Source organism: Thalassophryne amazonica, chromosome 4 (genome assembly GCF_902500255.1).
Source record: "Thalassophryne amazonica chromosome 4, fThaAma1.1, whole genome shotgun sequence".
Taxonomy (NCBI): domain Eukaryota; kingdom Metazoa; phylum Chordata; class Actinopteri; order Batrachoidiformes; family Batrachoididae; genus Thalassophryne; species Thalassophryne amazonica.
Genome location: NC_047106.1, coordinates 128,015,593 through 128,033,089, shown reverse-complemented (window position 1 = coordinate 128,033,089; position 17,497 = coordinate 128,015,593). Strand labels below are relative to the sequence as shown.

Below are 17,497 nucleotides of genomic sequence, written 5' to 3'. Positions count from 1 at the left end.
GTTGGTGAGATATTGAATTTGCTGATTTGGTTTCGTCTTCTTAGCAGAAGAAACAGTCGGCATTCACAACTGGCATGATTTAGGTCATTTAGATGTAAACAAAGCAGGGACCTCATTTATTCAACATTGCGCAGGATTCATACTAAAATATATATACAAACAACAAGCAAGAAAATGACATATCAATAAAAAAAATTACAATGATCAAACTGTTTATATGGGCACCTGCAAGAAAAACACCTCATGAATATTCAAGCATGCTGACAGGCGATTTTGTTTGGACACACATGCAAGGCTCACACAAACAGCTCTGGCTGCAAAATGGGTTTGGTGGTGAGGAAAGCAGTGGTGGGTACACGGGAAGGCAGTCCAAAAAACACAGCAGCAGTACAACAATCATCAGGCTTAGGCAAGGTCAGAACAAATGGGCAGGAGGTCGAGAACACAATGAGGCAAGCAGGGCTATGGAACACGAAACCGAGAGCTGGAGAGAAGGCACAAGGCACATCAATCTGGCAAGGAACAAACCAGTGAGCTTAAATAACCCCAGGTGACAATCAGCAAATCAAGAACAGGTGTGCATGGAAAGCACCAGAAAACAGGGCGTGGTCAGAGAGAGAGAGAGAGAGACAGCCAGCTCCAAGGACCAAGAGACAAACAAGCTACAGACAGACCCAAGCAGAAAAACCCCAACAAGAAAATTAACGGGCAAAGAACACAACAGAAAACCAGACATAATATCAAGCCCCGACAAATACACATGATGAAACCCAAAATGTGTTCATATCATGGCAACCAGGAGGAAGAGCAGCCACTGATAACAGCAGTGGCATGACAAATTATCAATAAATTCTGAGAGTATCAGCTCTAGATGGCGATGGTGAGCCCACAAGTACTTTGGAACCCAAATAACAGAATAACAAGACAGTTGTTCATCATTACAGGTTTTACCAGAATCATTTGTGCTGCTGTGACGTTGCTAGACTTCTGCCTTTATTATAAGACAAATTCTCTACTAATAAATTTTGAGCAGCAAAAAATAACATGGGCCCATTTCTGATATAAAACTGCAGCAGAAAAATTGTTTCATCCCACTATATCAGACGGTACTTCACACCTTATCCAAATGATGGCAGTAACCCTGTCATGTCCACCACAAACATACATTTCAGCAGCTGTGGTGCACTGATGAAATATTAAAATTGTGGTATGATGTTTGATCAGAGTCAGTTTATGTATTTAGCAATTGACACTTGTCACTCTGGAATAATTATGGTTCACCATCACTTCTAACAACAATAAGGTGATGTGTTGCTAAGTGTAATTAAATGTATGAGTTATGACTCACTTGCATTGCATTATTTTATGTATGTTGCTGTCACTCATACCCCATCACACTAGAGGCCGAATGAGCCCGATTGCCACCCAAATGAAAATTCGACCTCCATTCGACATTCTGAGTGCACTCCAAACAGTTGGGCAGTCGTGTGGCCAGCCTGACTATAGAGCACATGCTCTCTACTTTTGAGGTGGAAAAATAATGAACGGCAGTCAAGGTGGACACTCAGTGCATTCTTGCTGCATTCTAAATATTCCCAGTGTGTCAAAACAGCATTTGGAACAGTCTGATCACACTCAAGTTATATTTGCCATGGTCAGGCACATCTAATCCTGCCAGCATGTCCCAGACCGCACCCCGCATACCATTCGGGGTGCGTAAAGGAAATATTGTAATATACAAAGTCTGTGGCACACATTAATTTTGCTTAGTAGACATGAACATTGCACAATCATATTAAAAACACAGTGTTTCGCTGTGAATCCATGCGTCTCAGAGCCGCAGGGCAGCACGCACACCTGGATGGGGTGTTACATCCATAACAAGAGCCATCAGAGATTTCTGATGTCCTCCAGTCTGGATCCAGATCACCTCCAAAATTTAATGGAGTCTTCCATGCCCTAATATATACAGTATCTGTGATGCAAATTTAGTGAGAATCTGTGAAGTAGTTTTGACGTAATGCTTCAAAGCCTATATAAAGTGACTCTTGATCGAGAATCCGGATCTGAATCTGGTTCACTTCCAAATTGTCCTATTTTGAAGAGCAGAGGTGTTTTCTTTTGACTGGACTTCATGGTGTTAAGCTCATCAATGGAAGTTTGGTTGCCTGCACAGCAAATGTTCCTGATTGGGACAAATAAAAATATTTCTTTAAATATAAAGAAACACTAAACAGTTTATATATATATAATATATATATATATATATATATATATATATATATATATATATATATATATATATATATATATATATAAAAGGAAAAAAATGATGGAAAAAAAGAAAAAAAAGTTATTTAAAGTTGAAATTTGTGGTCTCCGAAAAAAGCTGTAGCTTTATTATTCACTGAATACGTCGGAAGCATCAAATGCATAAAAAATCGGTCTAAAAAGCATTATTTTCAATGAGACGCGTTGCTTTTTAGGTGCATCAGAAGCGTCGCGTCAAAAGCCGAGCTAAATCAACACTTCTGACGGGAGCGCGCATTGCGGCTTGTCGGCAGGCTGACGCGGTCAAAGTTCTAAGGCCACTATGTGTCCATGGTGCAAATTTGGTGAGAATCAGTGAAGTGTTTTTGACGTAATCCTTGAAAGCATATATAAAGTGAAATCTTGATCCAAAATCCGGATTCGAATCCAGATCACCTCCAAAATTTAATGGAGTCTTATGATCACCCATTACTCTCTCCTGGAGCTATGGTCCAGGAGAGAGTAATGGGCCTTTCACATTGAATACATCCGAAGCATCAAATGCGTCAAAAATCAGTCTAAAAAAACATTATTTTCAATGAGTCACGTTGCTTTTTAGATGCGTCAGAAGCATTGCGTCAGAAGCCGAGCTAAATCAACGCTTCTGACGGGAGCGCATATTGCGGCTTGTCGGCAGGCTGACGCGGTCAAAGTTCAATCCAGTCCAACTTTTGACTCACTGAGCCGTGACGTAGCTTCGCGTTGTCCAATAGGAACGACGCGCCGGGCCAAAACACGGAAGACTAGTGGCAGAAACCACTGATCTGTACAAAATGGATTGGTGCAGAAACCACTTATCGGTACAAAAACAGAAACGTGTCACAGGACTGTTCATTTATAGAGCAGTTTTCTGAAGAAAAATCCTTGGAAATTTTTTTTTGTTGTTATTTGTTACCTCAGAATTTCTGATTAATGTTTAAAAAAGTTTAGAACACTTGCAATTAAAATAGCTAAATAAATCAATAAATCGTTCTTTAGAAACCTTTCATCTGTAAATGAAAAACCACCTGTTATTTCAGATTTGATAATTTCTTGTTTAACACAAGGAACCTTGGACATTTATTTTTAGACATATAAAATAACATGGAAACGTACATTTTTTAAAGTCTGGTAGATTATTTATATCTCATTTCAACCAGAAAAACAGACACTGTAAATAAATACAAATGTTTATTATAAATGCAACAGGAAATAATTTAACAATGACTGCAGTGTAATTGTAAAGTAGGATTTCTGTGACATAAACCTCATGATGAATTTTTTTTAATGGCCATTTCAACTTTCGCCAAAATATGTAATTTCCTTTAATGTTGTTATCAGGACAGAGTAATTTCTAAAATATGAATTTGAGCACAATAAGTGGAGAGCTTCTACCTGTGCAAATGTCTTTGGACTTTGATTCGTGGACATTTTTAATGATCCGTTCATTTATTGTTAAAATATAAAATGAAACAGCTTTTTAAAAAATAATAAAATAGTTGCTGTTGAAAGAGCCTTTTATTTAGAAGCAGGTGATGTTATGCTGGATTCTTGGGACCAAATGAAGGTCTCTTCTGCAGCTTTGAACTCTGGTGGTGTTGCTGAAGACGCTTCTGTCCTATTTTGAAGAGCAGAGATGTTTTCTTTCGACTGGACTTCATGGTGTTTGGTTGTCTGCACAGCAAATGTTCATGATTGGGACAAATAAAAATATTTCTTTAAATATAAAGAAACACTAAACAGTTTATATATTAAAAAAGGGAAAAAAAGTTATTTAAAGTTTGTGGTCTCTGAAAAAAGCTGTAGCTTTATTTGGTAAAAATAAGAAAGACTGAACCATCTACAAATTAAAGCGTTCACTCAGATCAGCTGTGCTAAAAAGCTAAGCTAACGTTAGCCGATCAGTAAACCTTCACAGCAGTGCAGGAACGTCACGTTTTACTTTTATTTTATTCTCACCTCGATAAAGCTGCAGAATTAAACTCCGCTGGGCAAACTGGGACTTCGCATATATCCAAAAAGTGGGAGATTTCGGACTGAGTGGGCTTGCTCCATCCCCCCGGCTGCCTACCTCGGTCTGCCCAGGAATGATGCCTGAAGGCCGGCTTCTCCATGCGGGTCGGCGTCACTCCGAAAAGTAGCCGAAAAAAAAGCTTCTCCCAGCAGGGTGATGGGAGAATCGTTCTACTGCTGTTTTTTTTAAAGCTTTTTTGTGGTTCAGGCAACCCAAATTCAAGATGGTGATCGCAGAACTTTTTTTCATGGTTGTGGAAACAGCCAGAGTGTGACGTAGCAATCTCCGCCCCCTTGCCGCTTCACAAGCAACACGTCTGACGTCATGCGTCAGATGCGTTGGAAACACATCCGATGGATTGGGAAGCGTTGACGGATTGGCCTGACGTATTCAATGTGAAAGGCCCATCAGGGTGTGAAGGGGAAGGAGGGGGGTGCGCAACAGTAGGACGGTGAAAGAGAGAGAGAGAGAGTGCACGCAAGCAAGGGAGGGGGTGGGTGATCATTGTGTAATGCTTTAATATCAACACATGCCTTGGCACTTTTCAGCTTTACGTATGATATCCAGTGTATGGCCTGATACATGTAATCCAGGTTCCCCTGCATATAGGTCTTCTGTGATGTATTGCGGGCTGTTCACTATAACTGTTGCACCGGTAATAATGAGTGTGCATGTCATTGATCTCACGGCTGTAATGATCTTACCACACACGTTTACATGCATTACAGCAATGCGATCGTCAGTGGGTTACATGTCATCAGTTCATAGGGTGGATGTCATTCGACACAGCAGGTTTTCAAAAGACGGCGGATACCATATCTTCCTGATCTGTACATATTTGTAACGAATCATCGTTTCAACACCTTAATGGAATAGCAAATAATAACATCTGTCCATCAGCATTTTTAAGCCAATGGAGAAAATGTGTCTTTTCCTCTGTATACCACCACAGGGGAACTGAAATGAAACAATCAAGAGATGCTTGTTGTGTCAAGTTTCAGCTTTAATCAAAGAATTTAAGAAAAATATTATATGAAACATTTGCAAACTATGGTCTCTTAAGGCCTCAGAAGATTGAAGAACTACAGTCCTTCGATTTTCAGAAACTTTTTACCGTCTTGGAGTGTAAGCCCAGATACCCGATGGAGGAATCTCATTTCCGCTCTTATTATTACCATTATTATTACCAGGTCCCACACTGCTTAGCTTCTGAGATCTGATGGGATCAGGCTTACGCAGAGCAGACCAGCTGCTATGTAATTTACTCAGACGTAAGTGAAATAAGATAAAAAAATGAATAAAATTTCACAAAATTAAGGTAGCCAAAAATAAATATAATAGGCTGGCTATCTAATTACACCAAAACCTTTGAATTAAGTTGGTTCAACTTAGTTGACCTTGTTGAGGACAAAGCAAATTAAGCTTGGGTAAACTTGAGTTACTCATCATTCAGGGTGTCCCAAAAAAAACCTGCCACAAAAATAAAGCCATAGAAAATCTGTACACTTTTGGATACTGATATCTGTCATATGTCATCTTGAAGCTTATCTCAGGGAATTTTATCTCTGGTGTTCATTTGTAATTTCACCTCAGTTTATAATACCCCCATCACATATAGCCAGAATCACACAGAATGGTGTTAGAATAATGAATCGGCGCACATCCTGAAAGTGTCGGGTTTCAGTTCCAAAACATTCTGACAGCCATCTGCGAGAGTCCACAGAGTTGGTCAAAATCGGCCGGCGGCCCCCAGTGTGATGCACATGTTCCCAACCCTCTGGGCACGGTCGAGATGGGACACCTATCTGATGGCGGTCCATGTGCAATCTGAGGACCATCTGACTGCAATATACATGTTCTGATGGCAGCAAAAACAGAATCTGTAATGATTTGTGCACAACATCATAAAACATGCGCACAATATAATAAAATGAGCACACATTCTCTCCACATGTAAAACATTTTGCGATGACACTTCCAGGGCTCCGTAAAAATGCCTGTTTTTACAAATAAAAAAAATGGAATATTTTACAAAAAGCACATTTATCTGTAAACACCGACACACGTCACATTAACGTGTTGGTTTACATAATGAATGACTCAACCAATCAGTGTTTAGCAGAAGAGACACATTTTACCCAGAATCCTTTGCAGTCTGTCTGTGTTTTTTACAAAACTTCAGAATTAGTGCATTATTCAACATTAAAAGATATATGTTATATTTTAATTTTGTACAAATGACAGAATTATCATTAATGGAGTTATTCTATCAGTATTAATTTTATTTATACACCAAACCATAAGACAGCATGGCTTTATTTTCCACGACCTCCGCCTGACCGGAGCGTTGTGATTGGGTACAGAGCTGGGTTTTGTGGCTGCTCTCAGTGTGCTTCTGTGCTGGAAGCCATGTAGTAAACAAGCGCTTCCAGCAGGGAGCAAGATGTTCAAAGACTAAAGTGGGGGCTCATTGTTTGGGTCTGTTGTCACTTTTGATGCTACCAGAAGCGATCGTGGTGTTAAAACTCAAATTCAGTTTGTTGGTAGTTGCAAATGTACCAGAGACAATACTGGAATTTATCGGTTATCTGTAACTTCCAATACAGTTTTGGGTGGTTCATCGTTTTATCTTTATCAAAGATAGCTTTTCAGTTATCTGATTATCTGTTATCGAAGTTAATTTTTTGGCTATCTGTGCCCACCACTGAGTGTGTCTTACTTACTACAGTCACCTCATTATTACTTCACATCATTAACCCATTTAATCCCAAAATTTTCCCAGACATGAAAATATGTCATTCATGTGCCCCTTAGTACCCCCTTTGAAATGATCAGTTGATTTTTTTGTTTTGTTTTGTTTTTTTGTTTAATTTTCATGGAAAAGCAGGTGAAAAGGTGTTTTTTATGGTCGGTCACAATAGTGTCTGGTGGGATAATGTATTATCAGGGTTTTCCATGGGCAAGTGACACATTTCTCTGTGTAGTCCTCAGTATTTTAACATATTTCAGCCAGAGATGTTTGAATAGTTTGTCCTTGATCAGTTCTACATATTTACTTCAAAATATTGTAAGTTCACATTTTCATCACAAAACCCCAAAAAGCTAAGACTAATCTAAACACGTTCTAAAAAGGCTATGAAAACGTGAGGTTGGAATATAAATATAACAGCATGCATTTATCACACTGTTATGATCGAGACAATGGCAGTTCCTGAACTTAAGATTACGTTTTATGGCTAAATCAAATAGCCAATCATGTCATACACCTTTTAGCCAATCGGAGGCAAAAAGGGTGGAACCCTCCCCTACCATCCTACCTTTCGGAAATTCGCAACCGGTTCTTGATACCCATCCCTACACAGGATGTGCTCAGTATGTGCACCGCTCCTGTGGTTCAGCCGGATCTCCCTTTACTAACATTGTGAACAGTTCTATCAGTTTAAAACTTCTTTACAATCCTCCATATTGTCTTTCTGTCTGGAGCTTTTCTAACTGCAAAATGACTTTGATATTGTTGTTGCGTTTGCACGATTGACTTGGTTTCAAAGCAGCACCAGTTTCCCTTTTTGCTCAGTTGTCCTCATTGGATCATCTCAAACTAGAGCAGAAGAAATTCCTCACATATATCTCAATGTCTGGGGGAAAAAAAAAAACAGAATTCAGATTAGCTGTTGCAGAATTAGAGTCAAATGAATTTGTGGCCCTTTTTTGGGGACACCCTGTATTTAGACATTAGTTGCTGAGTTGGAATTACTTCAGAAAGATACATGCAAATTGTAACCTTAAATTAAGTAGAGAAGTACGTTATTTTCTTGCAGTCCTGTGTAGGGTTGTCTTTAAATGATATTGAAAGAATTTATTCGTGCTTTGATTTTGTGTGTAAAGCTGAACTACGTACACACATAGTAAACATTAAAAAATGTGGAAGTATGTTTTACGCCAAGTTCACATTGAAACCTTTATTATTAGTTGTCAGTACTCTAATCAGTTATGCCTTTTTCTTTTCAGCACTTGGTGTGAGAAAGTAAATACATCAGATGACATAAGTGTTGGCTTATCAGTATTTAGAATTAAATACACTCTGATATCATCTCTGCTTGATCTGCACTTACATTTACTTACACAGGCCAGCAGGTTTAGAGGCAGGGAAAAAGGTCAGAGGTCACTGGCAGAGGTCAGGAAGAGAAAAACAAAACATTCCTCATTGTGTGTGTGTGTGTGTGTGTGTGTGTGTGATAAGGGGGCGGAGACCAGGAAGCGCTCTCCCACTCTGAGCAGTCAGTTCAAGCGGTCTTTGGAGCTGCTGATGAGAACTTTGAGTGTGTGTCAGCCGTTCTTTGTTCGCTGCATCAAACCCAATGAATACAAGAAACCCATGGTGAGTACCTGCACTCTGTCCAAACAAATACATCAGTTTAACTTTGATATTTGCGTTCATTTGAGGATAAAGTCCACCAGAAGATTAATGAACGGTAATGACAAATGTAACTGTACAGGAGGATCATCCATCCATCATGCCAGTTTGCAGCAATTTCACTTTATTAGTTCAATTGCAGAAACACCTGTTGGTTCGAATGTGTAATGTGTAATGTAATATTAAAAAATAAATATCTACAATAAATGCAATAGGATGTTCGTCAAAGAATTAATTGTTTGAAAAAGACTGTAAATACTGGCCATGGGTGCTTTCATTTGTTTTGTTTTTTTGTTTGTTTGTTTGGTTGGTTGGGGGGCAGAAGCAAGTTGAAGAAATTAAATCATCTTTGATCAAAATACATGGAAGATCAAATCCAGTCATATAACTAAAATATGCATTTATTGTTTTTCAGACATCATCATTATCATGTTGTCACATTCAGAATGAAACAAAGCACAGGTCTCCCAACACATTAGGGGTGTGGCCACTTTGAGTGACATCTTGTATGTTGACCCTTATTTATATCTGTAAATATCTCTAATAATATGGCTTGTTGTGTGGTTAATTCTTCAGACAGATCATCTAAGATGTGTGTGCATCGGTATTTGTATTGTCGGATGCTAACGGTGTTAGGATTTGTAGCAGCTATTGGGACCTTTATGATGTTAGGTCTTTAATCCGCGATTACTGAGGAAATAACCAGGTCAAATGTTTTAATGTCTACACCAAAGCAAAACCATTGAGAACCACCATTCAGCCACCAAAAAATATGATGAAATTAACACCTGGACTGAGGTTAGCCTGTCAGCTTAGCTTGTTTGTAAGATGCTAACTGAATTAGCATTTGTAACAGCTATTGGTAGATTGAAGATGTGACAGCAAAATAATCCAGGGTTGTTGAGGAAATAAGCAGGTCATAGTTTTTAATGCCCACTGTAATTTCTCCCGGTTCTTTATGTAATATACTGCCCCTTATGTTGTGTGGACCGCCCGAAGAGGAGGTACTGCTGGCCAACGCCAGAGGGCGCCCTGCCTGTAGTCGGGTTTCAGGCACCAGAGGGCACAGTCACTACCCAGGAGCCAGGACTGACAGCTGTCAGCAATCACCATCATCACCACTATAAAAGCCTGGAGGAGACACCACATCTCTGCCGAGATATCAGTTTACCACTCAGGTAATTCTCTCAGCCGTTGTTTCTGTGCCGAACGCACATACCTTGTTTGTTCTGAACTTTTTGCAGGAGTACCTGGAGCTCTACTTGCAGCTGGAGCTGGGTTTGTGGACAGTGGGGGAGTGACGATCTTCACTTCTCATTCCACTTACGATAAGTAGTAGTTCAGGCTCTGCTGTTAACTGGTTCCAGAGTTGGAGGTGGAGGTGTTCCCTCCAAGTGGATAAACATTGTGAGTTGCTGACTGCTTAGTGGGTGTCCACACACCCACCATTAACCTGTTTTTGTTCCTGCCAGCAGTACCGGATCTGACAGCTGAAGTAGAGGCCACCTGGGGACTCGGGACTTGGCGGCTTCAGTGTACTGCAGGTCTTCGTTGGCGGCGGTACCTTGTGGGCCCCGGCTCTTCTCTGGATAGGCGTCTCCTACCCTCGGGCCTGCCCACACGTCACCTGTTGTATTTTGTAATTGACTGTCTAAAAGCAGTATTCGACCTGTTGTGCACATTTGCCACAATAAATTGTATTTATTGGATTATCTATTGACCGCAGCAATTGCAGCAATTTTTGGCCGCCTTCACTGCTCGGTTAGATTTGGTAACCGAGCAGAATGTACTACTCCATCGTAGGATGGAGGATCTCACCGCACAGGTGGAAGCGCGTTCACAGGGCGCGGCTGCCGCTCCTCCTCCTGCTGACCTGTTGCAGAACAGGGACCCTCCAGTGGTCGTTCAACGGACCCCCCCCCATCCCCTGAAGCATACATAAGTCCCCCGGAGCCGTACGGAGGCTGTGTTGAGACGTGCGCGGACTTCTTAATGCAGTGCTCGCTCGTCTTCGCTCAGCGTCCAGTAATGTACGTGTCAGACTCCAGCAAGGTGGCTTATGTTGTCAGTTTGCTTCGAGGTGAGGCACGCGCCTGAGCTACGGCGCTTTGGGAGCAGAATTCGCGGCTCCTAACGACTTACACTGGGTTCGTACGGGAATTCAGACAAGTGTTTGATCACCCTAATCAAGGCGAATCTGCTTCCACGCTGCTGCTGTCCATTCGACAGGGGCGACGGAGCGCTGCAGAGTATGCAGTCGACTTCCGTGTCGCGGCCGCGAGGGCCGGCTGGAATACGGTAGCGCTCCGCGCCACCTTCGTACATGGAATGTCTTCGGTCCTGAAGGAGCACCTGATGGGTAGAGATGAGCCGCGGGATTTAGACGGGCTTATTGATTTAGTCATACGTTTAGACAACCGATTGGAAGAACGTCAGCGGGAGCGAGACGAAGGACGTGGCCGGGCACGCGCCGCCCCTCTCCCTTCCTGGTCCGAAGCAGCCCCGCCTTCCCCACGCTCCAGAGCCAGAATGCTCCGTGTGACGACAGCTCCCCCTGCTGACGAAGCTATGGACACGAGCAGGGCCAAAATAAAATTAGAAAACAGACAGAGGAGGCTGGCCCGCGGAGAGTGCTTTTTCTGCGGCTCTGACAAGCATCTGCAGAAGCAATGCCCCAAGCGGTTAAACACCAACGCTCGCCCTTAGACACTGGGCTAAGGGTGGGCCATAACACACATGCGGGTAATGCACGAAAATCCGCACGAATCCCAGTTGTGATCCTCTGTGGGGATTTAACCCTTCAAGCCCCAGCACTAATCGACACGGGGTCAGAAGGGAATCTGCTAGATAGCAGATGGGCTAAAGAAGTAGGGCTCCCTCTAGTGGCTCTTCCCTCAACAGTGAGGGTACGGGCACTACATGGCACCCTTCTTCCATTAATCACACACCAGACACAGCCCTTAACACTGGTTGTGTCTGGGAATCACAGGGAGGAGATTTTGTTTTTTGTGACACCTTCTACCTCCAGAGTTATTTTGGGCTATCCATGGATTAGTAAGCACAATCCCCGGATCAATTGGCCGTCTGGGGTTGTGGCTCAATGGAGCGAAACCTGCCACCTGGAGTGTTTACGATCCTCGGTTCCACCCGGTGTGACTGCTAAAGAGGAGGTTCGAGTCCCCCCCATCTCACGGCGGTGCCAGTTGAGTACCACGATCTTGCTGGCGTTTTCAGCAAAGATCTGGCACTCACGCTTCCCCCACATCGACCGTACGATTGTGCCATTGATTTAATCCTGGGCGCTGAGTATCCGTCCAGTAAACTGTACAACCTCTCACGCCTCGAGCAAGAATCGATGGAGACCTACATCCAGGACTCTTTAGCTGCCGGGTTGATCCGGAACTTGTCCTCCTCGTTAGGTGCTGGTTTCTTTTTTGTGGGCAAGAAGGACGGCGGACTCCGTCCATGCATTGATTTTAGAGGGCTGAACGAGATCACGGTTCGCAACCGATACCTGTTGCCCCTGTTGGATTCAGTGTTCACGCCCCTGCATGGAGCCAAAATGTTCACTAAATTGGATCTTAGGAACGCGTATCACCTGGTTCGGATCCGGAAGGGAGACAAATGGAAGACGACATTTAACACCCCGTTAGGTCACTTTGAGTACCTGGTCATGCCGTTCGGCCTCACTAACGCCCCCGCGACGTTCCAAGCATTAGTAAATGACGTCTTGCGGGACTTCCTGCATCGGTTCGTCTTCGTATACCTAGACGATATCCTCATCTTCTCCCCGGATCCTGAGACCCATGTTAAGCATGTACGTCAGGTCCTGCAGCGATTGTTGGAGAACCGGCTGTTTGTGAAGTGCGAGTTCCACCGTACTTCTTTGTCCTTCCTGGGGTTCATAATCTCCTCCAACTCCGTCGCCCCTGATCCGGCCAAGGTAGCGGCGGTGAGAGATTGGCCCCAACTGGCAAGCCGTAGGAAGCTGCAACAGTTCCTCGGCTTCGCTAATTTCTATCGGAGGTTTATCAAGGGCTATAGTCAGGTTGTTGGTCCCCTTACAGCCCTGACCTCCCCAAAAGTTCCCTTCACCTGGTCGGATCGGTGCGAAGCCGCGTTTAGGGAGTTGAAACGCCGGTTCTCTACTGCGCCAGTTCTGGTGCAGCCCGATCCTAGCCGCCAGTTTGTTGTGGAAGTAGATGCCTCTGACTCAGGGATAGGAGCCGTGCTGTCCCAGAACGGGGAGTCCGATAAGGTTCTCCACCCCGTGCCTATTTCTCCCGCAGGTTGACCCCAGCAGAGCGGAATTATGACGTCGGCAATCGGGAGCTCCTGGCAGTGAAGGAGGCCCTGGAGGAGTGGAGACACTTATTGGAGGGAGCTGTGGTTCCATTCATGGTTTTCACCGACCATCGGAACCTGGAGTATATCCGGACCGCTAAGTGTCTGAACCCCAGGCAAGCCCATTGGTCTCTCTTTTTTGGCCGTTTTGACTTCAGGATCACCTATCGCCCCGGGACTAAGAACCAGCGGTCAGACGCACTGTCCCGGGTGCATGAAGAAGAAGTCAGAGCGGAGCTGTCGGATCCACCAGAAAACATCATCCCGGAGTCCACTATCGTCGCCACACTGACGTAGGACGTGGAGAACATCGTCAGGGAGGCCCTGACGCGTCACCCGGACCCCGGCGGTGGACCGCCTAACTGTTTGTACGTCCCACCAGACGCTAGGACTGCAGTTTTGGACTTCTGTCACGGTTCTAAGCTCACCTGACATCCAGGGGTGCAAAGGACCGTGGCAGTCGTTCGGCAGCGGTTCTGGTGGGTGTCTTTGGAAGCCGACGTCCGGGAGTATGTCCGGGCCTGTACCACCTGTGCCAGGGGCAAGGCAGTCCACCAACCGGAGAAGGGACTCCTCCAGCCGCTGCCAGTGCCTCATCGCCCCTGGTCCCACATCGGCCTGGACTTCGTCACGGGTCTCCCTGCATCCCAGGGAATGACAACCATCCTGACGATAGTGGACCGGTTCTCCAAGGCGGCCCACTTCGTGGCCCTCCCGAAGCTCCCGATGGCCCAGGAGACTGCAGACCTCCTGGTCCACCACGTCATACGTCTGCATGGTATCCCTGCGAACATCGTCTCGGATCGTGGTCCCCAGTTCTCCTCGCAAGTCTGGAGGAGTTTCTGTAGGGAACTGGGGGCCACCGTGAGCCTTTCGTCCGGGTACCACCCCCAGACGTCTTTCATTAAAAAAATCTCCTTTAACAGTGGAATGTCCGGATAAACTGCTGATTCCGACCTTTTCTGAAAGTTCTCTGTTCTCTCACGATGTCCTGGGTCAACAGAGGCTTAAATTTGGAGGTTTTTAGCTTGAAACAGGATGACGACGTCGCCTTGGAGCGCTGCGCGACGTCCCGCTCCGTGGGAAGTCCTTACAGCGATAGAAACAATCCAAAATCTCTCATCAGCCGTTAAAATTTTCACTGAAAACCAGCTGAATTTCTCGAATGGTGTCCACGTGGATGTGCCTCACAGTTTTTGAAAAAATTTTGATCAAGCACAGCGCCAGTCTCTCAGCAACTTCTCAGACAATGAAAATCCGACGAGGGGCTGGACCACTCCTTCCACAAGGCGTGCTCACAGGCGAATGACGTCACCGACAGGCGTGAAAAAACTCTTGCATGCGCACGAGGGTTCAAGCTTGGCTGATGTAATCACACGTGATTCAAATCCATATGGTTTTTTAAAAAAATAATAAGGTTCGGATACTTTTCTAATAGACCTCATATTCCTCAGTTTGAATTTATTGAAAGTCACATTGAAAACTAGGCCCGGGTCTCCACAGACAGACTCCATCTTGTAAAAGACCTCGAATGTGGCTGGCACAACACTTTTATACAAGTCAGTGTGGGCGTTACAGTGGGTGTGTTTTAGTCTCACAATTTTAATCTTACTGGTTCCCCACAGCTTGGGGGAGCCATCTCTTTATCTGAAACGCGCATTCTTGATGGAAGTGAAACTTAACCCTTATGTTGAACCCTTGAACCAGTTAGAACCAGGTTCCAGACACTTTCAAACATAAAAAAACAAATACTTGATAACTAACACAAAATAAGGAATTAGCACAGATATTATCTAACACCCACAGCAAAGCAAAACCATGATGAGAACTATCAGTCAGTCCCCAAAAATCTGATTCAGTAAACAGAGGTTTGCCTGTTAGAAGCTGTCAGTAAGATGCTAACAGTATTAGCATTTAGAGCAGTTATCAGTAGTTTGAAGACGTTTGGTCAAACTAATCCATGATTCCTGAGGAAATAAGTGGGTAATAAGTTTTAATGCCCACACCTAATCATAGCTCATTCCCCTGAAATATGTATTAATAAACAGCTGAACCAAGGTTATCTTGTTAGTAGAGCTTGTTGATGTTCAGGTTTTATTTGTTCTATCCAGGTGATCTCACCCATGCTCCAGCTGTTTATCCATATATGGGCTGCACATACACACACACATACACACACACGCACACACACACAGAAACAGGGACAGACATGTATAATTTAGGGGCTTTATATATAGGACTCATAGATTAATTTGTTCATTTTCTGAATCTGTTTGTATTTATTACTTGTTAATTATTATTTCCTCCAGCAAAGAGGTTGCGTTTTTAATTGCTCTTTGTGTGAGTTAGATCATTTTTAGTCAGCGGGATATCTTTCTGTAAACACCACACACACACACTCGCACACACACACTTTCTGGAGAATGCATTGGCAGAACTGAGATGCAATGTGTATTCTGTGCCATTTTAAAACAATTAAAATGTGCCACAACTGTGAAAAATGATTTCAGATAATGAAATTGCACAAATTGCTAATGCAGACATAAAATCAATCAATCAATCAATCAATTTTTTTATATAGCGCCAAATCACAACAAACAGTTGCCCCAAGGCGCTTTATATTGTAAGGCAAGGCCATACAATAATTATGTAAAACCCCAACGGTCAAAACGACCCCCTGTGAGCAAGCACTTGGCTACAGTGGAAAGGAAAAACTCCCTTTTAACAGGAAGAAACCTCCAGCAGAACCAGGCTCAGGGAGGGGCAGTCTTCTGCTGGGACTGGTTGGGGCTGAGGGAGAGAACCAGGAAAAAGACATGCTGTGGAGGGGAGCAGAGATCGATCACTAATGATTAAATGCAGAGTGGTGCATACAGAGCAAAAAGAGAAAGAAACAGTGCATCATGGGAACCCCCCAGCAGTCTACGTCTATAGCAGCATAACTAAGGGATGGTTCAGGGTCACCTGATCCAGCCCTAACTATAAGCTTTAGCAAAAAGGAAAGTTTTAAGCCTAATCTTAAAAGTAGAGAGGGTGTCTGTCTCCCTGATCTGAATTGGGAGCTGGTTCCACAGGAGAGGAGCCTGAAAGCTGAAGGCTCTGCCTCCCATTATACTCTTATAAACCCTAGGAACTACAAGTAAGCCTGCAGTCTGAGAGCGAAGCGCTCTATTGGGGTGATATGGTACTGCGAGGTCCCTAAGATAAGATGGGACCTGATTATTCAAAACCTTATAAGTAAGAAGAAGAATTTTAAATTCTATTCTAGAATTAACAGGAAGCCAATGAAGAGAGGCCAATATGGATGAGATATGCTGTCTCCTTCTAGTCCCCGTCAGTACTCTAGCTGCAGCATTTTGAATTAACTGAAGGCTTTTTAGGGAACTTTTAGGACAACCTGATAATAATGAATTACAATAGTCCAGCCTAGAGGAAATAAATGCATGAATTAGTTTTTCAGCATCACTCTGAGACAAGACCTTTCTGATTTTAGAGATATTGCGTAAATGCAAAAAAGCAGTCCTACATATTTGTTTAATATGCGCTTTGAATTACATATCCTGATCAAAAATGACTCCAAGATTTCTCACAGTATTACTAGAGGTCAGGGTAATGCCATCCAGAGTAAGGATCTGGTTAGACACCATGTTTCTAAGATTTGTGGGGCCAAGTACAATAACTTCAGTTTTATCTGAGTTTAAAAGCAGGAAATTAGAGGTCATCCATGTCTTTATGTCTGTAAGACAATCCTGCAGTTTAGCTAATTGGTGTGTGTCCTCTGGCTTCATGGATAGATAAAGCTGGGTATCATCTGCGTAACAATGAAAATGTAAGCAATACCGTCTAATAATACTGCCTAAGGGAAGCATGTATAAAGTGAATAAAATTGGTCCTAGCACAGAACCTTGTGGAACTCCATAATTAACTTTAGTCTGTGAAGAAGATTCCCCATTTACATGAACAAATTGTAATCTATTAGACAAATATGATTCAAACCACCGCAGCGCAGTGCCTTTAATACCTATGGCATGCTCTAATCTCTGTAATAAATTTTTATGGTCAACAGCATCAAAAGCAGCACTGAGGTCTAACAGAACAAGCACAGAGATGAGTCCACTGTCCGAGGCCATAAGAAGATCATTTGTAACCTTCACTAATGCTGTTTCTGTACTATGATGGATTCTAAAACCTGACTGAAACTCTTCAGATAGACCATTCCTCTGCAGATGATCAGTTAGCTGTTTTACAACTACCCTTTCAAGAATTTTTGAGAGAAAATGAAGGTTGGAGATTGGCCTATAATTAGCTAAGATAGCTGGGTCAAGTGATGGCTTTTTAAGTAATGGTTTAATTACTGCCACCTTAAAAGCCTGTGGTACATAGCCAACTAACAAAGATAGATTGATCATATTTAAGATCGAAGCATTAAATAATGG

General features: G+C 43.2%; 1 protein-coding gene across 1 annotated transcript in view; it reads left to right on the top strand.

The window, feature by feature from the left end:
- Nucleotides 1–17,497, top strand: part of LOC117508715 (unconventional myosin-VIIa-like) — a 289,667-nt gene that overhangs the window by 153,305 nt on the left and 118,865 nt on the right. Inside the window, exon 17 of the mRNA XM_034168534.1 lies at nt 8,544–8,681. Coding sequence (XP_034024425.1) covers nt 8,544–8,681 — 138 coding nt within the window. The remainder of the gene's footprint in view (nt 1–8,543; nt 8,682–17,497) is intronic.